At 36.0% G+C, this 27,418-nt stretch overlaps 1 protein-coding gene across 24 annotated transcripts in view; it reads right to left on the reverse strand.

Annotated features, from left to right (window-relative positions):
* The window catches only part of EIF4G3 (eukaryotic translation initiation factor 4 gamma 3), a 352,113-nt gene that overhangs the window by 112,091 nt on the left and 212,604 nt on the right, over positions 1 to 27,418 (reverse strand). For 14 of the 24 annotated variants that reach the window (XM_075994735.1, XM_075994744.1, XM_075994737.1 and 11 more), the window contains 2 exons: positions 23,765 to 23,873; positions 18,040 to 18,879 (listed from right to left, as the gene is read on the reverse strand). In XM_075994735.1, the coding sequence (XP_075850850.1) occupies positions 18,040 to 18,879; positions 23,765 to 23,873 (949 nt within the window). The remainder of the gene's footprint in view (positions 1 to 18,039; positions 18,880 to 23,764; positions 23,874 to 27,418) is intronic. The other 10 variants (XM_075994731.1, XM_075994717.1, XM_075994781.1 and 7 more) reach the window with 1 other exon arrangement.

Genomic DNA, 27,418 nt, shown 5'->3' on the forward strand with positions numbered 1-27,418 from the left:
CTTTCAAGATACGGAGTGTATCTTAGGAGTCTCTTCCATCTATCCAGCAACTAATTCAAAGAACCTGGCCCACAATGGATGCTCACTGAAGATCTATGAATGCATAAATGACCTGCAATCAAAATTACATCTAAGGTTAATGTCTCTCTACAACAATAACATTAGTTAAATCTCTTCGTGTTAGGTAGGTACTATTATATTATCCCCAATTCAGAGGTAAGAAAACTGAAGTACAGAGAGGTTAACTAAGTTGCCCCATTCCAGAGAAAGTAAAGGTTGGAGAAGAAATTAAAACATAAATGTAACTTCAAAACCCTTGTCTTTCTAACTCACTACCCTGCTACTCAACTGTACTTTGTTTCTGTGCTTTCTCATCTGACCTCCAACTTCAATTTTATCTTGGTTAATTTTTCTTTTGCTTTTGTTAACAGGAGAGGATGTACAGTTTAACAACAGAGGGTAGTGGGAAGAACACAGTTTGTGTCTTACCCCAACAGTATTGTATGTCAAGTTATTAGAAAAATAAAATAGTAAAGTGACTCTAAGTAGAAAGTTTGTTCCAAAAAGTTCAGCAAAGGGTAGTCCATTAAAGCAATTCTGTCAGCAATGAGAACAAAGATGACTCCAATAAGACTATTAGCATATTTTCTAGTCATCTCTATTACAGTTTACTGCTCCTTTTAAAGCCTCTTAGGCATTTTTGCATTTTAATAAAAAATGCTTTTGTGTCACTTCTACCAGCATCAAAACAGACTGCAAATTAATTCAAGGTAAATCTTGTACAAATGTAGGAATGTTAATCATGATAGCACAAATATATAATTTAATTAGGGAAGAGACTACAATACAAGTAGTTACTTTATATCTACTCACAATGCTTGTTTTTTGGAGACAGAGTCTCGCTCTTTTGCCCAGGCTAGAGTGCCATGGCATCAGCCTGGCTCACAGCAAACTCAAACTCCTGGGCTTAAGCAATCCTTCTGCTTAGCCTCCCGAGTAGCTGGAACTACAGGTATGCACCACCATGCCCAGCTACTTTATTCCAATTTTTAGTAGAGATGGGGTCTTGCTCAGGCTGGTCTCGAACTCCTGACCTCCAGTGATCCGCCCACCTCAGCCTCCCAGAGTGCTAGGATTACAGGTGTGTGCCATTGCACCCAGCCTACTCAATGCTTTTTGTCTCTAAATCAAATACTACTGTTCATTGCCTGGAAGTAAACCTGGATGAAAAAAAAAACCAAAAAACAACCCCACCTTTTATCTGACCATCATTGAGCCCACACTGCTAGTCTGCAAAGTGCAGACGAATTGATTATAACCTTAATATGAGGGAACCACTAGAACAAAACACATTCTAACAGAGGCCATCACTTACTCCCTCTTCACCTTACCCATACTCTTTATAGAGAGACAGATTTATAAATCTGTCTCTCTATAAAACCACTGAGTTCCTGGTTGAAAGAGACTTAATCTCAGCCATCTCTCGGAGGTCCTAAATGTCAGAAGAGGGCCTATCAAATAGTAGGTGGCCTGAACAATGAAATCAATGTTAACAAACTTAATGCTAGATTTTCTACCAAAAATAGTTAAGCATGGATTTATCACATTCTCTCTTGACACATTATAAACAACCTTGGGTAGGCTATTCATACTTCTTGATTTTCCATGACAGTTCCCAACTTGAATACTCTTTGCCTGAATAGGCAATAGAAAAATTCTAATTTATAATTCATGTAAAAATAAATACAATCTTAGAGAAAACCTAGAGTCTGTTATTGAAATCTGAAGAAGAAAAGTCAGCATCTCATTACAAATTTAATAGCCCAAATGTTTGTTCAACTAAACAGTACTAAATCTTAAATCCAAAAAGGTAGAATTTTTCTGCATTCTTAATTTGATGAAAAAATGATACAAATGGTATCAGAAATTTATCCCAAAAATAAATTTCTGAAGAATACTTCCATTCTTCCTATTCATATTACTAAAGAATGATAACTGATGTTAATAATAAATGAGGCATTGAAGGTCTTCAAGAATATTAGGAATCATTCAAAACAGACTGGTAGGTACATTTTGAAATTTGACAATCTATGTTTCATATATATAATTTATAATGAAATTATCATTTAAATTAGATCCAATAAACTTAACTGCAAGATATACAATTAAAGTTGCTTTAGGTTATAATTATGACAAATATAATTCATACTCATGGACAAAAATACTTCACAAGAAACAAGGAAAAACTGAAAAAATAGTGTTTCACATCTTGTTCCTAGGTCTCTCTCCTCAGAGGAAATCACTGTGAAGTATTTCTTGTCTTCAGAAAATACTGGTGTGTATGCTAGCATACACACGAGTGTATTATATGTATGAACGTGCATACAGCTTTTTCCCTTTTTTAATATACACACTGCTTTGTACCTTGGAATGGTTTTATAATTAGAGTAGAATCCATCAGTAAGATGTATAGGAAACCATGTTATACAGGTGATAACATGATTTGCAATGCGATTTATACAATTTATGGAATATCTATGTGCAGTGCAACATTTCAAAAGGAGTTTCATCCTGTATGTTCAGATATACTGATTTATATGTCCCAAATGCCACTCAATCCTTATTTTAATTCTATAAAAAATTAATAATTACAATTATGACAGTCTGGGACTCAATAACTACCTGTTGAGTGAACGACAACTATTAACGATGGTATTATGTTACAAAAGCCATAATAGTTTCCAGATGTTATTTAGTACCTCATCAAATGCTGAATGCTATCACATAAATAGTGACTTCTATTTTTATTTTTTCAATGGTGCATTAGGTAGTGAGGTAATGTGTAGGTTTTATGCATGGATTCTCAAATCAGTAGAAACTTGAGAGTTATTAACTAAAGGACTGGAGATAACAGTGTTTTTTGCTGTCCCTTTTAAGTTAATCGAGGTGAGTAACTTACACATCCTGTCATCATCTACCTGTTTATGCAACTGTTATTAATACTTTACTTAAATATTATATTCATCTCTAACATAAAAAGAATATCTGACTTTAGTAAGAATTATTTTAAATGATTTTAAATTTTGATTGCTAATGTCTAAAATGTGTTTACAGGATACATAGTTTAATTTGAAGGATAATACGGAGATGTGGTTATGAGCATGGCCTGTAAAGCTTAGTTTTAATTCTGGTTCTGCCACTTAATAACTATATAAACTTAGGAAGTATCATCTCCTCTGTACTTCAGTCTCCTCTCCTGCAAAACAGTTGTTATGAAGGTTAAAGAAGTTAATACCACAGTGCCTGGCAAATAGCAAGCATTTCATTAGTGATAGCTATTACTATTAAAGCCAACAAATTTTTCCTACCAAGGTGGTGATTTTAAATATACTTGATTTATTACTACCAGATACCTTAAAAAACAAAACAAAAAACTCTATGAAAACATTAACACAAAGCTTAAATGAGTTTGCTTAAATAAGTAAATAAACATTTAATAAAAGCTCATTGGGGGCTGGGTACGGTGGTTCACGCCTGTAATCCTAGCACTCTGAGAGGATGAGGCAAGTGGATCCGCTCAAGGTCAGGAGTTTGAAACCAGCCTGAGCAAGAGTGAGACCCCCCCCCCACTATAGATAGAAAGAAATTAATTGGCCAACTAAAAATATACAGAAAAAATCAGCCAGGCACAGTGGCACATGCCTGTAGTCCCAGCTATTTGGGAGGCTGAGGCAGAAGGATCGCTTGAACCCAGGAGTTTGAGGTTGCTGTGAGCTAGGCTGATGCCATGGCACTCGCTCTAGCCTGGGCAACAAAGCAAGACTCTGTCTCAAATAAAAAAGCTCATTGGGGTTAATAAAAATAAAAGTTTTACTAACGTTGAAGAAGATATAAAAGAGCTGGAGAGGTAAGATGCATACATATCAATATTCGTAAAGTCCTGTAAGTATTTTAAATTGACATAATTGTATTTAGGTGTTTAAGCGTCAAGGAATTATCAGAATGGAAAATCTTGTGAAGATACTCATATTGAAAAAAATTAAATTTTGAGCAAGATTTTTAATGTATTCTAGATTGAGAAGAGAGCATCGAGGAGAGAATGTAGGAATTAACACACCTATAAATGGAAGGTTAGGAAAATAATAATAAAGCTAAGCTAGGATGAGATGATGACAGCGCTTTCAAGGCTAACCTGAGAGCCTGGATCTTGTACCTTTGAAAGAACAGCTGTTTCTATAGACCTGGGATAGATTGTTTCTGGCATCCAGAAACAATCTTTTCTCTGAAAGTGTTTTCTGGAAAATGTGCAATGAAAATGCTTTTTCAAAGGAAGTCTGAAAGCAGAGTTGTAGTAGCTTAGGTGTAAGGTAACAAGAGTCTGTGAAATGCACTAGCAAGAAAGGGGACTGAACAGATGGATGGATGAAGGAATGAATGGACAGTTGGAAAAACAAAAAAGACCCAGAATGGTCCTAGGTAGAAGCTGAAGGGGGACTTAGAATGGCTCAACTGAGGCAAAAATATATAAAGACCAAGTTAGGCAATAAGGAAATGCATAATCATTACTTCTAAAACAAAGATCCCTTATGTGCTTTGACCACAAAGAACCACTCTGATTTCTGGCTCAACTGGGCATTCCATATTTGTGACATCAAACAATGCCTCTATTCTAGAGGGTTCCATGGGTGGTACATTCAATACCAAGCTGAGAATACCCTGTTAATCTCAGGTAAGACACAATTACTAGTAAAATAAAAAGGGATAATCAAAACAGTACATAGTTCAGGCACAAAATTGTCAAAAGACATTAATTTTTGGCTGTATACCAACAATCTTGTACCTCTGGTACCATCAATTACAGTGTTTCTGTAGAAACTTACTTCCTGAATTTTAAGCTATAACTTCCCTATCCAGATCCCTATATAGATTCTGGAGGCACAATCATATCATTGGTTGTGTATGTGTGTGTGCGTGTGTATATATATATGTGTGTGTGTGTTTGTGTATATGTATATATATCAGCTTTATTGAGATATAATTCACATACCATAAAATGAACCTTTAAAACTATACAATTCAGTGGCTTGTGGTACATACACTGAGTTGTGCAACCATTATCACTGTCTCACTTCAGAACATTTCATAGGCCCAGAAAGAAACACTATCACCATTACTACACCCTCCCACTTCACCTTACCTCTCAACCTCTGGTAAACATTAGTTTACTTTCTAACTCTCTGAAATGTGCCTGTTCTAGATATTTCTTATCAATGGAATCATATAAGATGTGGTCTTTTGTGACTTTTTTCACTTAGCCTAATTTTTTCAAGGTTTATCCATGTAGCATGGATCAGAACTTCATTCCTTTTCATGCCTGAATATTCTCTGGCATGTATATACCACATTTGTTTATCCATCCATCAGCTGATAAACATTTAGACAGCTTCCGCTTTTTAGCTGCCCTATTTATATTTTCTCCATTCCTTTAAATTATCTTTCTTCTGAATTTTCCACTCCTGACATAATTCCCCTTCTTTTTAAGTCTATTTCATAGACACTTGTTACCTTGCACCTCAGCTACTACAACTCTGCTTTCAGACTTCCCTTGAAAAAGCATTTTCATTGCATATTTTAATTGCACATTTTCCAGAAAATTCTTTCAGAGGAAGAGATTATTTCTGGATGCCAGGTATCTGTCCCAGGCCTATAGAAACAGCTGTTCTTTCAAGGGTACATGATCCAGGCTCTCAGGTTAGCCTTGAAAACTCTGTTATTATCTCATCCTAGCTTAGCTTTATTATTATTATTTTGCTAACCTTCCATTTACGGGTGTTAACTCCTACATTCTCGCCGAGATACTCTCTTCTCAATCTAGACTACATTAAAAATCTTGCTCAAAATTTAATTTTTTCAATATGAGTATCTTCATAAGATTTTCTATTCTGATAATTCCTTTACTCTTAAACACCTAAATAAGATTATATTTCTAGCTATTACTTCAATGGATGCCCTAAAGCTTTCAATTGCAGATTCTCCTTAAGATTCACTGTTCTAAGCAGACCTTCTCCCCACTTCCTAATCATTGCAGGTCACCTTGAGAAGTGTCTATTGTGAAGATTAAATGACATAATGGGTACAAAAACCTTTAAGCAAAGTCATGCACGTATAAGGACTATCCTAAGGGATTTGTCACCATCACATATCAAGGATATTATTAAGAATTTTTCAGAAGGCACTGGGCAGGGGTGTCTCACGCCTGTAATCCTAGCACTCTGGAAGGCCAAGGCAGGAGAACTGCTTGAGCTCAGGAGTTTGAGACCAGCCTGAGCAAGAGGGAGACCCCATCTCTACTAACAGTAGAAAAAATTAGCAACGGTGGCACACATCTGTAGTCCCAGCTACTCGAGAGACTGAGGCAGGAGGATCACTGGAGCCCAGGAGTTTGAGAGTGTGAGGTTGCAGTGAGCTGTGATGATGCTATTGCACTGTATTCTGGGCAACAGGGTGGGACTACATCTCAAAAAAAAAAAAGAAAAAGAAAAGAAAAGAAAAATTTTTTTTTCCCAGAAAGTATCAAACTGTTAAGCTTCTCTTCTTTGGAAGATACATTCCTTTCATTCTGTATAATATTAGTATACTTCGAAGACAACATCTGGGCCCTTAATACTAGCCAAAAAAAAAAAAGTGTTAATATTATTTAACACTCATAGAGTGTTGTATGTGTCAGACATTGTGTTAAGTACTTTCCATATATCACATTTTATCTTCACTACAACTTTATGAGGTAAATATTATTATCTTCATGTTGTGGATAAGAATCAAAGAAGTTAGGAAATTCACCCAAGGTCACAGAGATAGACTAGGAGAAAAGCTAACATGGAGTGTCAAACTGCTGCTTTAATCTTGCCATTACACTCTGCTGCTAGTGTTCACAGTAATCAAATACATAAAAAGTTACATTCAGATCCTATGCATATATAAGAATTCCTCTGAGATATTGCAGTTTTGGTTCCAGACTAATGCAATAAAGTGAATATCACAAGAAGGCAAGTCACACAAATTTTTTGGTTTTCCAATGCATATAAAAGTAATGTTTCCCCTATACTGTAGTGTATTAAGTGTGCAATAGCTTTAAATCTATAAAAACAAAGTATACACCTTAATTTAAAAATACTTTATAGCTAAAAAATGCTAATGATCATCTGAACCTTATGCAAGTTGTAATCTTTTTTGCTGGTAGAAGGTCTTGCCTTGATGTTGATGGCTGCTAACTAATCAGGTGGTGGCTGAAGGTTGGGGTAGCTGTGGCAGTTTCTTAAAATAAGACAACAGTCAAATTTGCCACATCAATTGATTCTTACTTTTGTGAAAGATATCTGTGTAGCATATACTGCTGTTTCATAAAATTTTACCCACAGAACTTCTTTCTAAATTGGAGTCAGTCGCCTCAAATCCTGCCACTGCTTATCAACTAACTTTATACACTAGTCTAAATCTTTGTTGTCATTTCAATAATGTTAATTGCATTTTCACAAGGAGTAGATTCTATCTCAAGAAACCACTTTCTTTACTCATCCATAAGAAGCATATCCTCTTAACATTAGATTATAGCAATTCATTCACATCTTCAGGCTCCACTCCTAATTCTCCTGCTATTTCTATGACATCTGCAGTTATTTCCTCGACTAAAGCCTTGAATCCTTCAAAGTTACCTGTGAGGGTTAGAAAGAACTTCTTCCAAATGCCTGTTAATGTTGATATTTTGACCTCCTCTCATGAATCAAGAATGTTCTTAGCCGGGTGTGGTGGCTCACACCTGTAATCCTTGCTCTCTGGGAGGCTGAGGCAGGCGGATAGCTCTAGGTCAGGAGTTCGAAACCAGCCTGAGCAAGAACATCTCTACTATAAATAGAAAGAAATTAATTGGCCAACTTATATATATAGAAAAAATTAGCTGGGCATGGTGGTATATCCCTGTAGTCCCAGCTACTCAGGAGGCTGAGGCAGGATTGCTTGAGCCCAGGAGTTTGAGGTTGCTGTGAGCTAGGCTGACGCCATGTCACTCACTCTAGCCTGGGCAACAAAGTGAGACTCTGTCTCAAAAAAAAAAAAAAAAAAAAAGAATGTTCTTAATGGCATCTAGAATGTTGAATCCTTTCCAAAAGGTTTTCAATTTACACTGCTCAAATCCATCAAAGGAATCACTAAGTATGGCAAGTATAGACTTAACAAAATGTATATCTTAAATAGTAAGACTTGAAAGCTGTAATTACTCCTTGATCCATTTAGACCACAGAACAGATGTTTTGTTAGCAGGCATGAAAACAACATTAATCTCTTTGTACATATCCAGCGAAGCTTTTGGGTGACTAGGTGCATTGTCTATGAGCAGTAATGTTTTAAAAGAAGTCTTTTTTTCTGAGCAGTAGGTCTCAACAGTGGGCTTAAACTATTCAGTAAACCATGCTGTAAACAGATGCGATGTCATCCAGGCTTTGTTGTTTCTTTTATAGAGCACAGGCAGAGTAAGTTTAGCATTAATTTTTACGGACCTTAGGATTTTCAGAATGGTAAAGGAACACTGGCTTCAACATAAGGTCACTAGCTGCACTAGCTCATAATAGTAAAAGTCAGCCTGTCCTTTGGAAATTGATGCCAGGCATTAACTTCTCTTTAGCTGTGAAAGTCCTAGATGGCATCTTCTTCCAACAGAAGGCTGTTTTTCTACACTGAAAATCTGTTCTGTAATATAGAACAGTCTAGTATGCAAATCTGTTCTGAAGCCATCTTCATAAGTTATCTTGGGTAGAACTTCTATATAACTTACAGTTTTTACATCAGTACCTGCTGTTTTACCTTATACTTTTATATTACAGAGACAGTTTCTTTCCTTTTTCAATTTCTCCCCAAGACAGGGTCTCACTCTGTTGCTGGGCTAGAATACAGCATCATCATCACAGCTCACTACAACTTCATATTCCTGGCCTCAAGCATTTCTCCTGCCTGAGCCTCTCAAGTAGCTGGGAATGTAGGCATGTGCTATTGTGTCCAGCTAATTTTTGTACTTTTTGTAGGGAAGGGGTCTTGCTATGTTGCTTAGCAATTTCTGGGCTCAAGCTACCCTCCCTACCTGGGCCTCCCAAAGTGCTATGACTACAGGCATGAGTTATTGTGCCCTGTCTCACTTCAGGGTAGTTAACTGGTCTAATTTTGATACTGCTGTGTCTCAGGGAAAAGGAAGGCCAAAGGAGAGAAAGAGAGAAGGGAGAATGGCTAGTTGGTAGAGCAGTCAAAATACACACAACATTTCTAAGTTAAGTTTGCTGTGGTTCGTGGCACCCTCAAAACATTTACAATAATATCAAAGATAACTGATCAGAGTCACAAAAATGATATAATAACAATGAAAAAGGTTGAAATGCTATGAGAATTAACAAAATGTGATACAGAGACACAAAATGAGCACATGCTATTGAAAAAATGGCACCAACAGACTTGCTCAACAGAGGGTTGCCACAAACCTTCAACTTGTAAAAAATGCATTGTCTGCAAAGCACGATGAAATGAAGAACAATAAAATGAGGTATGCCTATATACTCAGAAGATTGCTACTAGATATGGAATCTTTAAATAAATATGGAGTCTTTTAAATGATTTCCAGCCTTGTAGAAAACTGATAAATTTCTGAAGATGACACTGGAAAGGTATAATAGGACTGGGATGCCAGATACTTTTATAGGAAAATTTGAGAAACTAAGACTTTATCTTGGAGGAGAATGTCCCATACTCCCCACCCAACACCATAAAGGGCTTAAGCAGAGACATGAAAAAGGAGTGACAAAGCCAAATCTGTATTTTAAAAAGACGACTTTGGCTGCATGATGATGAACAATTTTAAGGAGGGCAAAACTGGGGTCAGGGAAATGAAAAGCATGTACACATAAGGGCTAAAAAGAGGGTAGAAGGAAATGAAGAAGAGTGGACAAGTGCTACATATCAGACAAAACCAGGGCACCTGATAAAATGTGAATTTCCATGTCAGGAAAAGGAACTCAAGGGAGAAATCCATCAAAATAGCTTTAGGATTTTAGCTTCATTAAAGCCAGTGCCACAACCTGAGATAAAAGAAAAGGTTTAGAGAAATAAGTGATTACTTTGATATTGGATATATTGAATTTGAGGTGATTCTGAGATTTCCAAGTGGAGATATTTGTCATCATTAGAAATATGATAGAAGTTGAAAGGAGAAGTCAGGATGGAGAGAAAACCTAGAAGTCATTAGCACATACCATTTGAAATGAGCCATCTACTCTTAGAGTAGGTGAAATCACCTATGATAAATATGTAGAATAACAATAATCAGACATGGCCCAGATATAACAGAATTTATTAGAGAGATGCAACTGTTCTATATTTTGATTGTGGTGGTGATTAGATTACTTTATATGTAAAAATTATATGTCAAAATTCATAGAAATGATTGCTAACAAGGGTAAATTTTACTACATATAAATTTTATACTCAATAAACCTAAGTAAAAAAATAAAAAAAAGAAGAAAGTGACCAATAACCTTAAATGAGATAAAAAGACCGGTAAGATAAACTTATTATACCCACTGGTGACCCTTCTGAAGAAAGTTCAACTAATATGTCAGAAGCATAAATCAGATTATTTTAGTTGAATAGTGAATAGAATAAGAAGAAATGATACAATATTCTTAAGTACTTTGCATCACAAGAAAAAGATTACATGTCAGCTAAATGGATATGTGGAACTCAGGGAGTCTCTCTGGAATGACATATTTCAGCAGTTTTACAGACAATAAGTTTGTGGAGAGTCAGTGACTACACACTAGACTGCAAAGGCCAACTAAAAGAGCTTGATAAAGATTTTGACATAGGTCTATAACTAGGGGTAAAAGGTTGAAAATGGCATACTCATTATCCTCAAGGTTCTAAACAATGACTGTAGGTGTCATGTGCTGTAGGTGAGGAGAGTTGGGCAGTTACACACAGTTTTATACTAGGGAAGTCATAAAAGAAATGGCTGTAGGCTAGGCGTGGTGGCTCATGCCCGTAATCCTAGCGCTCTGGGAGGCCAAGGCAGGCGGATGGTTTGAGCTCAAGAGTTTGAGATCAGCTCTGAGCAAGAGCGAGACCCTGTCTCTACTAAAAAATAGAAAAAATTAGCTGGGCATGGTGGTGCATGCCTATAGTCCCAGTTGCTTGGGAGGCTGAGGTAGGAGGATCACCTGAGCCCAGGAGTTTGAGGTTGCTGTGAGCTAGGCTGATGCCATGGCACTCCAACCTGGGCAACAGAGTGAGACTCTGTCTCAAAAAAAAAAAAAAAAAGAAAAAGAAAGAAATGGTTGCAGATGGACAGTGTGAATTGGTAGTGGTACTCACACCACTTATAGTAGTGTGATTTTTTTCCCTAGTAGAGAAAGAGGGGCAAGGTTTAGCACTGATTCAAGACAAGAGTTTTGCTAGAAAGGTTTCTCAAAAGGGAAAACGAAATCACAGATTTTGTAAAGGTAGCAGCCCAGATAATCATCCTCTTCCTCCTGGCTTAAATTTCACCTCTTACTGAATGCTGCCCCTCTAGCATTCCTTACCCTGCTTATTTTTATAGCACTTAAAACTTATTAGTACATCACCAGGGCACAGATCTTTGGATTGTTCATTGAAGAATTTCAAGTGCACAGAGAAGTAACTGACACATAGTGGACTGTCAATAACTGTGGTTCAAACAGGTGGCCTTTTACATCTCCCTTTGAATGTGGTCACAAGCATAAATGTATAATTGCCAAATCCTGAACATATTAAAGGAACTTTGTATCAATGTGGAAACTGTCTGAAAGAATAACAGAAATGTAAATGTGAGGTAAAGGAAGAGGTTGTAATTCTCCTGTGACCCTGAGAATGCTGATTTACCACTCCATGGCTTATTTTTGTCATTAGTAAAACAGGAATAATTACATCCAAGGAACAATTGCTTAAATCACAAGAATGATGTTTGAGATGCCTGGGAAAGAGTTTTGTAAACAGAAAAACATAAGATGACTTTACTATGATTGCAACTAAAGGACCAAGTACTTTACAGCAATAAAAATGGAGAAAAGACATACACTGAAGGAAATGCATTTTTGGCTTTTTTTTTTTAACAGTAGTAAGGAAAATTATCTTTTCAAAGGCAATGGCAACAGTTCTTAAGGCTACTGTGTGCAAGGTGAAGATGGATATTGGAGAAAGCAAAAGCTTTTAGTAAGACTGGGTTTTCCTGAAGAGGGCTTTCTTTAAACTACAAGGAGCATTCCCTTAGACTAGGCGTCCTCAAACTACGGCCTGCGGGCCACATGCGGGTGTTTTTGCCTGTTTGTTTTTTTTTATTTCAAAATAAGGTATGTGCAGTGTGCATAGGAATTTGTTCATAGTTTTTTTTTTTAACTATAGTCTGGCCCTCCAATGGTCTGAGGGACAGTGAATTGGCTCTGTTTAAAAAGTTTGAGGACCCCTGCCTTTGACTGACTGAATTACCCTGTGTGGAAGAAGGTAAGTACAATAGTTCCTTGTGGTAGAAGAAGGTTAAAAACTGTGCCTGGGGAAAAGTGGGCTAAATTCTGAACAAAGAATCTATGTCTATTCCTGGAGATGTATATCTAAGTTAATATCCAATGAATGAAACTTCACAGTTCATATTGCAAAGACATGAACTACTATAAATAATGGTGAGATGAATCCTATAAGAAGAGGAAAGGAGGAGCTATACAAAGTGCTTGCCAGGAGACCCAGCACCTAAGCCTGTCTGTTGGCTCCATCAACAGGTGTCTGGGCTCATTCTGTAGCATATAAAGGACAGAATTTGACCTAGCAACAATATCATCCAGGGATTGTCTAAGATTTCACTGTAGAGGACAATAAGAAAGTAGAAATGGTATGGCAGAAATGTACTTTTTAGGTAGCTTTGTTAGAAATAGTTTACAAATGAGGTAAAGAAAACCTTTAGTTATCCTTAAGAATCACTCAGACTCAAGCCTATGAAAAAGGTAGCCAAGCATCCTTGTTTTAAGGATTGTTCTACTGGTTTTGCTAGCTGAGATGGAACCAAGAATGTGTAAGCAGTCTTGTTCTCAAGTTTCCGGAACATATTTCTCTAGAGAAATATAAGACGTTAAATTACATGGGTGCACAATAGTGTAGGAATTAGGCTTGCAAGGACACTCAAATCACTGGTGGTCTACTTTTGACTCTAGCAACTAAATCTTCCAGGGATATTTCAAACACTCCCTAGAAGGTGTAAGTTGAGAAAAAGTAAGAATAAGTTTCATGGTGCAAAAAATGAGACTTTTTCAGGTTAATCTACTCAAACTGACAGACTTTTATTTATCTGGTTTTATCCTTACTATGTTTTATTTCCTTAAAAATGTTTTCAGTACTAGCCCAGTTGAGAATAATGCAAGTGTTATTAAAATTTTTTTCCTGGGGCTGGGCATGGTGGCTCACACCTGTAACCCCAGTACTTTGGGACACCAAGGCAGGAGGATCACTTGAGTCCAGAAGTTTGAGGCAATAGTGAGCTACGATAGTGTCACTGCGCTCCAGCCTGAGCAACACAGTGAGATACTGTCTCTTAAAAAAACAAATTCCTGCATTAAAGGATGTTCCCTTTATACTTAAGTAAGTTTAAACCAAGATAGAGAGAGCACAAACTTGATCAATATTTTATTAACATCTCCTAAAACACAGTTGTATCTCCATGTGAAAGAGAAATTTCCCACCTGTAACCTACAGAATCTGGAAACCCTTAGCTGAGCTTTCAAAGAATATATGGTCAACTCCTAGAAGCCACATAAACAAGGTCAGTTACTGCTGTTGCCCCTACAATTCAGGGGATGTGGAATGGCATTCCAGTCTCTATAACCAAGGAGCTTATATTTTAACATTTATATGGGGGGGAATGAGACCTTGGGTAACTTCAAAGTAAGGACTTGGAAATGAGACTCTACATAAAGCCCTTGGAATCCTAAAAGAGTGACAGGCTCAGTGAAAAAATAGCTAACAAAACCAAAAGACAACAAAATAAACCAGTGTACCAACACAATGATGACAAGATTTTTTGTTTCAGCTAGGTGGAAAAGGGATTGCTGTTGTCCTGAAAATTACTATCCATACCATAGGGTGGATGCTCTCACACTTTGGGATGCAAATGTAGGTTTAGGACATTGAAACCAGATTTAGGTCGAACAAATGCTTTCTCCAAGACATGGTAGATAAACACAAAATTGCTCTAGAAGTACTTACACTCAATCTACATAAAGGAAAATAAGATGAGTTCATAAAACAAAGTTTTAAAATACACAAAGAAGCAATGCACTATGAACAAGAGCCAAAAGATAAAATAAATAGAAAAATTCAAAACCTCCCTCTGCCTAAAAGAATTTCAAGTAATGGTTTTATATCAGATAGAAATAATAAAAAATATAAAACAAGTCACTAATATTTTTAAAAGTGGAAAAGTTTATGATTTTCTACAACCTTGAAACCCTCTTTTCTTCCCCACCAGATATACAGAAACCATAATAAACATTCTCAAGACTTCAAGAAATCACCCAATTAATACATAGTTTTGCAGATTTAATTACTGAAGTGACCATCTGGAACAAGTAATCAAAAGTCTGGCCAATCTTTGAGGCTTTTCAGAGTGCACTGAAGATATATATATGTGTATGTTTGTGTGTGTGTGTGTATATACATATGTATAAGAATGTGTATATATATATGTATTGTGTGTCTATATATGTATACATATACATATATATACATATATATATACACACACACAAAAAAAAATTCTTATTTTACAGTAGTTGTTCTTGAACTCCTAGGCATCCAGAATTGGAGCATTTTGATCCACTCAACAATAAAATCTAAAATAGTTGCAAGAAAATGTCTTCCAGCAGAACTAAGAGACTATATCCCTTACATGTGACTTTACTACTTTATCCAAGTATCTCTATATCAACCACTGGATATAAATGTTATTTATGCATCAGGTTTCTGAAGCCAACTTTGATGTGCTTGATTCTCAGGCATAAACAGTATTCTCAAAAGTCAATACCAAAAGACTGATAACCAAACCAAACTGTTGTTATTATTTATTAAATTCTCAAGGTAAATAAGGTACAATAAGTGAGAAAGTGCAAATAAAATTGTAGTTATTAGGTGACTTCAAGTGAATATACTTAAGGACCAGAGGTAATATTAATTTTCATTAACTTCTGTGGCAAAAACATTAAAAACTATTTTTACAGAAATGAAAGGGTCAGAAATGTTTCTGAGGCTTTATAATTTAAAAAACAGGCCGGGCGCGGTGGCTCTCGCCTGTAATCCTAGCTCTTGGGAGGCCGAGGCGGGCGGATTGCTCAAGGTCAGGAGTTCAAAACCAGCCTGAGCAAGAGCGAGACCCCGTCTCTACTATAAATAGAAAGAAACTAATTGGCCAACTGATATATATATATAAAATTAGCCGGGCATGGTGGCGCATGCCTGTAGTCCCAGCTACTCGGGAGGCTGAGGCAGAAGGATCGCTCGAGCCCAGGAGTTTGAGGTTGCTGTGAGCTAGGCTGACGCCACGGCACTCACACTAGCCTAGGCAACAAAGCGAGACTCTGTCTCAAAAAAAAAAAAAAAAAAAAAGTTGCAGGGGTTCTTGAGGTTTCTTTACTGTTGGATTTTGAAGACTGTAACATGTAAAAGGAAATTATAAAACTTCTAGTGCTTTTAAATATGTTTATATATATATATATATATATATATATATATTTTTTTTTTTTTTTTTTAAGTCAAGGGACTAGAAAAATGCCAAGACACTTTATGTCCTAACATCAATCAACCTCTACCTCATTCCCAGTGAAGATGAAGACAGTTCTTCCTTTTCTGGGTGCTTTCTGGATTACTGCTGAAGAATCATAACTTTTGAGTAAGATGCTACTAACTTAAGTTACTAATCCAAGAGTATCTGCATTTCAAACAAATGCACCGTGTAAGAAGATTAACTCAAACTTCTGTTTCTTTGTCCACCTATACCTGGCCACAGTCTTGCAATATCATGCCATCTAAGTGACAAATGCTTTAAAAAAGAATGAATGTCAGAGATGAGTGAAATTATGATTTCTGGTGCAGAATCTTGCTTTACACTTATTTCAGTTCTAAGGTATAGTTTGTATCTTTTACTTGTATTTCCTATGATTGTACTATTTCCTATGATTGTACTATTTTTCTGTTATTTGTTTTTATGATTTTATTATTTATTTATATTTTTTTTTGGAGACAGAGTCTCACTTTGTTGCCCAGGCTAGAGTGAGTGCCATGGTGTCAGCCTAGCTCACAGCAACCTCAAACTCCTGGGCTCAAGCAATCCTACTGCCTCAGCCTCCCGAGTAGCTGCGACTACAGGCATGTGCCACCATGCTCGGCTAATTTTTTCTATATATATTAGTTGGCCAATTAATTTCTTTCTATTTATAGTAGAGACGGGATCTCGCTCTTGCTCAGGCTAGTTTCGAACTCCTGACCTCGAACAATCCGCCCGCCATGGCCTTCCAGAGTGCTAGGATTACAGGTGTGACCCACCGCCCCCGGCCTGTTTTTATGTTTTCAAATCATTTGTCTTCTTTAGCTTCTCTTATTTTGGAGTTGCTGAATGACAACTCACAGGTGAGTCAATGATAAGAAACAATGAAGGGTCAAATTACTATTCTCCAACAGACAGGTGTTCTTTGGATGGCATTCACCTGCGGCCACACCTCAATGGTTCCTAAAACAGTGATGGCATTATTCATACTGATGCCAATGGAGGCTAGTCTGCTGAGGAAACAACTTGCAAAGATTTATGATAAATAACTTGCAAAAATTTATGATAAGTGTTTCCCTGTTCCAATTGCCTTGCATACTTTGCTTTTCTGCTTTGTTTCACTGTGTTGAACTAGATGTTCTACAGTTAGTTCCGAATGACCAGATACCTCCCACAGACATTGATAAGGCAACTGCCTCAAGAACTGAGCTGGGTAGGAAAGCCACACCTCAAAATTAGGGATCAGGTTTTTGGTCTGTCAAATTTCCCTATCTATTATACAGCTCAAACAGACAAGAATATGAGGGTAGGGGGGCTTGGGGGAGCCATTTTTCAAAGAGCACAATTTACATGAGCATTACTTAATCTGGCAGGTATACAAAGCACAAATTATATAGCATAGGGCAATTTTGCAGAGGACAGGTTGTGCTGACGTGTCAAAAATGAAAACTTCAATATTCTTATGGGTTACTGACTCTGTAATAGCTGATAAGCCTCAGATAACTTTTAATTAATGGTCAGTTTCTAAGATGCTACATTAAAAAGAAATAATTTGAACCAGGAAGAATACTCAGAACATTAATAACCATATAAAAACTTACAGAAACAATAACACTGTTTTAAAAGAAAAAGTAGAAATCCTTAAACTTTCCTGCAAATTATTCAAAAAGAGGGCACTTTTATTTTCAAAAGTAGTTATTAACCTTTAACGTTCTGATAGCTATTTTCCTAAATCAAAGATTAAAAAAAGGTCTTGCATATAGAAAAGTTCCTTAAAGTTTAGGATTGATTGACATGGCTTCAAACTTCTGAGAAGACAGCATTAGGGAACTATAGACCATGCTGGTTTTGGATGTTTTCAAACCCCAAACGAACAAAATTAACTACTGAAAAACTGATTCATATGAATGAGGCAACAACAACAAAAACCAACGTGTACAGTGACATATACTTTGAAGACATTTTGTATATTTGGACATTTTCATTTGCATTTTTAGACAATGGAGTAACTCTCTTGTAGGCTGTACTAAAACACAAACACATCATTAAAGAAACCACACTAGGAATTTCAGCATTAATTCGATGTTTTTGGAAGTCAAAGAAAGTAGCCAATTAAAAAATAACTCAGACACTGTCTCTTCTTCACGTTCAGCAAGCATAAGATTATTAATGGCAGAACAGCTTACCTGGAACAGGACTTTTTCTTGGATTTAAGTTTTGAGAATCCACAATCTCTTCTGTTTGCCCATCTGCTTCTACCTCTATTTTGTTTTGAATCTCTTTTGTATCTTCACTAAGGCAAGTTCTTACGTTTTCGTCCTCCTCTAACACTCTCTGGACTGCAGTGGGAGCACTTGGAGAACTAACAGTAGTGGCGGCAGCAGGAACAATGACTGGAGTGGGAGGAGGAGAAGCTGGAGGAGTTGGAGGAGCCGGAGTAAAGGAAGTAACTGTGGAAGGGGTGATGGGAGCTGGGATACACTCGACTTTCATTTCTTCTGGGGGATTTTCCAGAATCTCCAATTCAAGAGTCAATGGCAACACTTCCTGTTTTACTATTTCCACAATGCTCTCTGTGGCTGGCAATTTTTCACTAACTCCATTCATTTCATTAATTAGGTTAGTACTAGCAATCAGTGGAATATCATTAGGTGCTACACTACAGGGTTTCTTGCATATATCATCATCAATTTCATCTGTTGGTGAAGGGTCTGATGTTTCGGTGCAAGATGTGGGGCTGGGTATAGGAATTGTATCTTCTTTTGAGGAAGAGAGTTCACATTTGTCATCTATAGGAGTGGTGAATATCGGTTGGCTAGTAAGAACAGCAGAGGTGGGGGAAGCAATTGTACTTCGAGCAATTGAAGAAACAGTGGTAGGTGATAAAGGCAGAGGAAGCTCTGGTATGGATTCTACTGTAGTAGTCTCAGATGTCTGGCCTGCTTGTTCTTTCTTCTCCCCACTAAGGACTAGCCTAAGGACTGGGGAAGGAGACTTTAACACTGGATCTGGTTTTGGCTTCTCTTCTGGGGAAGAAAAAAATAAAAGAGTTTTAAGAATAATTCTTGGATCAGAGACTATGTTGTTATTGTCTTGGGCCAATTCTTTTAATCTCTTATCCTAAAACACTGGCAAGCAGAATAGAGACCAATATATTATTCTGGTACTCCATAAAAACTGTCATTTTTTTCTAGTTATACACACTATTACTTAATACAAATACATATAACCTCTATTTTGGAGTGAGAGAATAATTATATCAACAATACAACTGAAAAGGTTATCAAAACTGAAGCTAAAACATTCTTGGGTTGGAAGCAGGGCTTTTCTTTAAAGGTAGGAAAACCTTCATTTCTACCAGATCTTGTTCACTGTAGAAAATATTTCTGCCAAGGATATACTACAGTGATCAGACAGTACAATGATAAATAACTGGAAATTAAATTATTATAAAGAGACTGATGGTGCTTTTTATTCTATATACTTCTACATTTGGGAAATTTTTATTAAAAAGTATATTACTTATATTAAAAACTATGTTTTAAGAGAAACTGTCATATTGTTATTTGTTGTCAATGAAATTTATTATCAGTGAAATCAAGATCATGAACATAAAAATCAGTTTAGAAATTAATTTAAATTTTTCAAAAGAGGTAATGAACCAGCAATATTGTAAGGTATAAAAATAGAAATTTATCTTGTGTCTTCATATGTAAAAGAATTCTTTAAGGAGAAACCAAAGTTAATAAACAAATCCAATAAAAAAATATTAGCACATATGTCTAAACTAGTTTGGAATAATATATAAAATATGCATCTGTGTATAGAAAGAAAGAATGCAGTCAAGAGAGAAAAGAATAATTGATAATCATAGTAAGGGTCCCAGAAAAATACAAAAAACCTAAGTAACAAAAATGTTCAAAATTTTAAATTCCACATAAACTGATATGTGATTCATCCCTAGAGGGAAGAACCCAAAGCAGTTTCAGACTGGTTTCCAACCTTGTGCTTCCTTAGTATATGGAAAACCATATACTCATGAATATGTTTATCAAATGAGCCAACAAAAATTTTAAGCACTACTATAAGACAATCTAAACTGAAAGAGACTTTATTTTCTCCTCTAAAATTCTCTATGCATCAGTGAAAGTTCAGTCTTTACAATAAACTGTAGTTAAGTCTATGAAAAAGAATATGCTATGTTAATCAGACAAATAGATGGTAAATGTAACCAGTAAGCTATTATTATTAATAATTCATTCACTGCATGAAATTAAGACTACACTTACTAGCCTTAAAATTCACTTTTGTTTATAGGCACAGAAGCTGGTGCTTCTAAAATTGGACTTTGCCTATTTACTGTAGTGGTGAAATAAGATCAATAGGCTCTCACTGCCAAATCCTTCAGATTCACTTGCCAATGGAGCCCCAACTGAGGAACATGCTATTAATGGTTGAAGTACTACCGTGTTTCCCCGAAAGTAAGACCTACCCATAAAATAAGCCCTAGCGGGATTTCTAAGCATTTGTGCAATATAAGCCCTACCCCGAAAATAAGACCTAGTGATGGGCGTGGCTACGCAGCGTATCTGCACAACCCGTGGTCGTGGAGCCGTAAAGAAGGCGAGCAGCCCTTTTCATCTGCCTCAAGAAAGTTCTATTGCTCCACATAAGGGATTGAGGCCAACGGTTCTAAAGGAAATAGAGTCACAAGAAATTCAGGATGGAATTCAGGGTTTGGAGAGTTATGATGATGTTCCAGAAGAAGACGACTTAACTATATTTGAATAAATGTAGATTGCTGTACCATACTTGAAAAAAATAACACATCTCCTGAAAATAAGCCCTAGGGTGTCTTCTTGAGGAAAAATAAATATAAGACCCTATCTTATTTTCGGGGAAACATGGTACAGAATACTGTACATCAGGTGTTTTCAACAAGCAAGAAGATTAATACTAAGATACCAACTAAGACTTTATGTTTAATTATCCATACCAAATCCTCAAGACATTAGATTGAATACATTAGGAAACAGCAATCATTTCAGCTGTTCTGTACACCATCAATATGAAGCAAAGATTTTAATTCATTTGACAATTGTTCTCACTGCAAATCAATGTGAAGCATTCCCTATGACTTCATAAAGCACCAAAGAAAAATGTGAAATGGTACATTTGTCTGAAACCTTGGGTCTTTGTTGACAATTACAGCTGTTCATGTCAAAAACTCTGAGAAACCAGCAACTTATTAATGGCAGCCAGCAATTTATTAAGCACTTATTATATATTATATATGTGCCAGGAACTGGATAAAATATCATACATATATTGTCCCTTTTAATTCTCACAACCACCATTGGGGTATGAACTACTACTTGCCTATTTTACAGATGAGGAAATTGAGGGTTTCAGAGATTAGTTATTGGCCCAAGGTCATACAAATAGCAAGTGCTGAAGGCTGAGAATGATTTCAATGCCCACATTCTTCCAATTCAGGGAGTGAAAAGGCTTACAAAAGTAGAAGTATTTAGGTGAATTAAGCAGGAGGGAGACTCTGGGAGCTAACACAAGATTTTGTTCCCTAATATATAGCCTCAGTAATGACACTTCCATTGAGAGAGTAAAACGAATCTGATGGCAAAATGCAGAGACTATTGTTTCTGGGGATAATATAGCAATATTTGAAAACAGTCTATTTTTATATACTCTTTAATTTCAAAAAGAATCTATAGTTAAGAAAGAAATTTAAAAACTTCTTAAGTGTAAAGAAAAAAACATTCTCTAAATAATGGCGAGCCTTTTCTAATGTTATTTGAAATATACAAATTTGGTTTTTTAAAAAAACTACTCTGAAAACTATTTTATATATCAGCAGAATATGAGAAGAATTAGAAAATAGTTACTTTGTTTGAAAAAAGAGAAAGAAAGGGGGGAAGGAAGGAAGAGAGGGAGAAGAGAACAATTACTGAGTTTTCCGCTGAATAAAGTTGGTAATAAAAGGAAGACAACAGTAAAAGAGTTACTTATATGCTTTATGAAATGCACTTATTAATAAAATACTACATTTTTCTTTTCATCAAGGTAATCTAAAATATTTTCCAATTCACCCTTATCTGTATCGTTGCATCAATCTGAAATGCTGATTTTGTTTTTCAAATTTCCACTAAGCTAAAAAAAAAAAAAAAAGACCAAAAAAAAAAAAACAAAACTGAGAGGAAACAAAAAATTCTAAATTGTCCCTCTGGAAATCTAGGCTTAAATATGACAAAATGCAGGAATTTCATAATCTAAAAATAAATCTTAGCATTCTTTTTAACAAAGTAACTGCAAAAGTGATAATACTGGCTTCAAGAAGGACAGAACAATCATCATCAGGGTATGTAATGAATTTTTTATATCTTAGCACAGCTACAAAGAAAGTGCAAAGAGGATATGTTTTAAGACCTCTTTGCATGGGAAATATTCGATATGCTTAGCATAATTCTAACCAGCAAAAAGATTACACTTTTATAAAAGTAATGTTTGAAGGAAATATCCTGAAAATTATTCTCTATCAAGATGTAAAATATTCTCAATTTTGACTCAAAACTACTTTGTCGTTGGGGGTAGCGAAAAGCCTTCCACCTTATCTATGAACTGTACTCTGGATTGCTACATAATTTTTATCTTAAAGTATCTCATATAACAAAATCAATATAGGACTTGTCTTTGTTCAAGCTTACTTTACTAGGATTCTCAATACCGGGAAAAAACCAAACTTTATTAAAAACACCATATTAGCAACTTTGTATGATGTAAACAAGACTGAAATCATATAATAAACTACATCTTCCAAAAGGTTTATAAGTATGATTAACTTGTACTACAGCTAAAACCTTTTAATATGAAATACTTCTACTTTATGCGGCATTTAATATTTTTAAAGAATAATTTTTAGAAAATACATATACTATAATAGTGAAGCTATAGAAAAATAAGGATTTTGGAGGGGTGAATAATTCAAGAAAGCAGATAACATACATATGACTTACATTCATTCTTATAAGTTAGAAACATTATAAAGCAGGCTGCAAGTTACTTGCTTTCTCTTGCCCCTAATGAGAATTGTCTCTCAATTTTAGCTATGGTCAAGCTAAAATCCAATTCAATAGGAAAAAACAGACCACGATATCCTCTTTCTGGCATGAGATTTCCCTGAAAGTTTTCTGTTTATACTGCAATAGGCACTGTGTGTATTTTTTAACAAACACTTGGCACTTCTTGTTCAAGGTCAATAGGAGTAGACACCTTAATATTATGATTCCTGCATCAAAATTAATGACTATAATTTACTGAGCACTTTTCATGTGGTAGGCATGTCCTGACAACAACCCTATGAGGTAGGTCTTTATTCCATTCTTTATGTGAATAAATTGAAATACACAGGGTAAGTGACTCAATTAAGACCAAATAGCTAATGCATGATGGAGCCAGAATTTAAACTCAGTGCTATCTCCAACTCTGGCTACAGAAGGCCAGTTTTGTAAGAAGAAACATTGATCTTTTAGAAAAATAGCAAGATACCCAGGGACATGTTGAATATATAACTTGAACTGTTTATTCTTATAAAATAATATATGATTTGATTTATTCCCCCTTCACACCTTGTTTAAAAGAAAAGAACAGCTAAACTTTTATCTATAAAGTGTTAATGACAGTGTGGGATTAATAAAACATAGGAAAAAAATTTAGCCATCATCCCTACTTTCGTTTCCTAGAGGTAGATACTTTGATTTTTACCTCAAAATCTGTTTAAAAGAAGGTGTCTAAATAATCCTCACATGTTTTACTCTTACTCTTGAATGCTGAGGGCAATGTAATCAATTAAAAAGAGACTAAAGGTAAGAGGGAGGAAAACAGTCACACACAAACCTTGCTTCTGGTCGCTAGCTGCAGTGACAGGGGTGCTGGCAGCAAGATGAGCGCTCTCCACAGTCCCATAAACCACAGGGCTGTGCTCGGGGACCTGGCTGGGCAGCTGCTGGGATTTGAAGTACAAAAAAGGGTGATAATGAGCGTGCGAACATAAAAACTGGCAACATGGAACCCAAGCAAGTGAAGACAGAATGGGGCAGGAGGTCACAAAATTAAAAGAAAGAAAAGCAAGGAAAAAATATATAGGCCAATTTAATAAATTCAGAAAGTACATGGGAAGACAGGGAAGATAAGGAAAGAGGCAACAGGAAAGGGGGAAGGAAAAGAGATGATTACTGTTAACCACAGAAAGAGAAGACAGCACAACAGTCATTAGTACAATTCATTCTCCAGTGTTCCTTCTAAGGACAAGCTGACTTTTCAACCTAACATGAGAGGGAATTTAACATCCTCCCAGTCAAAGACTAAAACAATATAGACAACTTCATTTATAAACTACCTGGCAAGTAGTTCATCTGTCAAAAGCAGAGGAGAAACAGAAAATGTGATGGGTTTGCAAACCAGTTATTGATTTGAGAAATATACTGAAAGGTGATTCCTGTTATTGTCCACACAATCATACAGGTGAAATGCAACTTGGAAAATATCTAAATGCACTTTCACCTTAAAATGTCTTTAAGGTTCTGGGTCAGATGGTATGTTCAGAATCAGAAATCTGAGTAAAACATCTGGCTTTTCAGATCTACAAGGAAACTCTCATTTTCACACTCAGACACTGTATTGGAATGAAAAATATCCATTAAAATCTGAGCAGGGTAGGTTGAGAAAACTGCAGCTATTTTTCAACTTAGAGGGAACAGAATAACACAAGAAAAGACAAAAACACTCATTCTACATCGCATTCCAGGCAGGTATTTGTTCTGGATTTGAGGGTTACACAAAAGCCACATAACAAAGCAGTGTCTCTCCTCGGACATCTAAGGTGAATTTTTTGGTAGCTATAATATCCTACGTTAAATTCTATCACTGCTATCAGAGCAGAGCTCCCTGGACAATTCTGTTTTTCTTTTATTTGTTTTCTTCTGGGGAGTAGGGATGGGGAAAATAAGATGTGGTTGAGTTTGAGTGGACAGAGCCACTTAAAAGTGAGGGTTAATAAAAAAGGTTTTCAAGTAAGTCTCAATGCAAGTGACAATATAAAATGAAACAGACACATATAATTAATTTATGATAATAGATACCATTTAAGTAACAATGCTTCTCAGAATGTATAACATGAAATTTATATTTAACTATATAAGGACTGTACAGAATAGATAGGAATGGGGAAAATGCCATCATTTCACCTATTCATTAGAAGATGAAGGTGCTCATATTTCATAATTACTTCTAAATTAAGACTACTAAAATTACATTTCCATATATAAAAAATTAAGAGCTACTATTTTCACTTTGAATAAGAAACAAATATTAATAAATACTTATGCCATAATTACCCCATTCTGAATTCTTAGTTTCAGTGGGGAAAAAAACTGTACTACTGAGGCAGAAGGATCGCTTGAGCCCAGGAGTTTGAGGTTGCTGTGAGCTAGGCTGACCCCGTGGCACTTTAGCCCAGGCAACACAGTGAGACTCTGTCTCAAAACAAAAAACAAAACAAAAAAAAACTGTACTACTAAAATTCAATAGAAAGCTTTACAGCTAAAAGAAAAAAAAATACAGACTGTTCAATTCTACCGGCTGAAAAGAGATCTAGAACAAAGGAAACACTTCATGTTATTTTGCATTTATTAAACACTTATCCACATTTCCCAGGAAATACTTGTAAACTGTCATTTACCTGAAAGGAAAAAAATATTAACTACTCCAACTGCCTGGGAAATTAATAACCAGAAAAGGGGGGTGAGGTAGGTAATGGCTTAAAAGCAGGTCACCAGAATGAAAACCATAGGTAAGATGAGATATTTAAGACAGTATAAGGCTACTGATAACCTATAAATTTGTACAGATCTGAGGAGTTTTCAAACTAAAACACCTTCAATCATATAAAAGAGAAAACTACACAGACATTTTTAAATTAACAAAGCCCAAGGGAGAATTTATGTCTAAAGAGTCGTAAGAAAGGAGTGAGATAGCATGTGGTTAAGTTACAGTTCCAAGTATCCAGTGCAGAGTTATAGATCTACAAAAAATGCTGGGGAAATACTTCTCAGTTTCCACAGCTGTAAAATGAAAAGGAACTAAAGATTCCACAGTCCTGCTCAGCTTTAACATTCTATAAGCCTCTGCTAGTGTTCAGAAAATGATAACATACAATTCAATACTTTAATCTTGTTCTGTATTAATTTTAAGTTAGGATAATCTTCTCAAATTATAGCTTAACCTCTAATGTCACCTTTTCTATCCTAATGAAGTAACAACTATAAACAGTCCATTACAAAGCAGTTCCTTATATTTTGAAACCACAAGTAATCATGAACTATTTTATCTAATTCATGTCAGAAAATTGAAGAAACACACTAAATACTGTAAAATAAAATATCATATCTAATGCTGTCTGCATTTTGATCCACATAAAGAAATTAAGCTACCCTGTTAAGAATAAATTTAAGGAATTCCAAAGCCACTGACTTTAGTCATATTCACTATTGATAGGAATGAAAATTTATAAAGTCATTCTAGAAGAGCAATCATTATCAAACTATAAAACAACTCAATAAAGAAACTAAAGAAGTCAGAGTTAAGAGATTAGGGCTGGTTGGGTGTGGTGGCTCACTCCTATAATCCTAGCACTTTGGGTGGTCAAGGTGGAAGGATCACTTGAGGCCAGGAATTTGAAGCCAGCCTGAGCAAGAGCAGGACCCTGTCTCTACAAAAAATACAAAAACTAGCTAGGTATGGTGGCTGAGGCAGGAGGATTGCTTAAGCCAAAGAGTTTGAGGTTGCAGTGAGCTACAATGATGCCACTGCACTCTAGCCTGGGAGACAGAGCAAGACTCTGTCTCAAAAAATAATCAATAAAATGAAATATAAAATAAAATGGATCAGGGATTTTTAGCAACTCTTCCCACATTATTGCAACAGTTCATAACTCATATCAATGCTAAACTCTACCCATTCCCAAATTTTTCAAAATCAAGGTTCTGATTTGTAGAAGAAAGAAAATAAGTATACGTTTCCCACATTTCAACCAAAGTAATAGAGGTTAAAGAACTACAATATAGGCCAGGCACGGTGGCTCACGCCTGTAATCCTAGCTCTATGGGAGGACGAGGCGGGAGGATTGCTCAAGGTCAGGAGTTCAAAACCAGCCTGAGCAACAGCAAGACCTCATCTCTACTATAAATAGAAAGAAATTAATTGGTCAACTAATATATATAGAAAAAATTAGCCGGGCATGGTGGCACATGCCTGTAGTCCTAGTTACTCGGGAGGCTGAGGCAGCAGAATTGCTTGAGCCCAGGAGTTTGAGGTTGCTGTGCGCTAGGCTGACGCCACGGCACTCACTCTAGCCTGGGCAACAAAGTGAGACGCTGTCTCAAAAAAAAAAAAAAAAAAAGAACGACAATATATTAGATTTATTTTTGTTTTATTGAGACTCTCACTCTATGGCCCTGGGTAGAGTACAGTGGTGTCATCATAGCTGACTAA

The sequence above is a fragment of the Microcebus murinus genome, chromosome 2, assembly GCF_040939455.1.
Source record: "Microcebus murinus isolate Inina chromosome 2, M.murinus_Inina_mat1.0, whole genome shotgun sequence".
NCBI lineage: Eukaryota > Metazoa > Chordata > Mammalia > Primates > Cheirogaleidae > Microcebus > Microcebus murinus.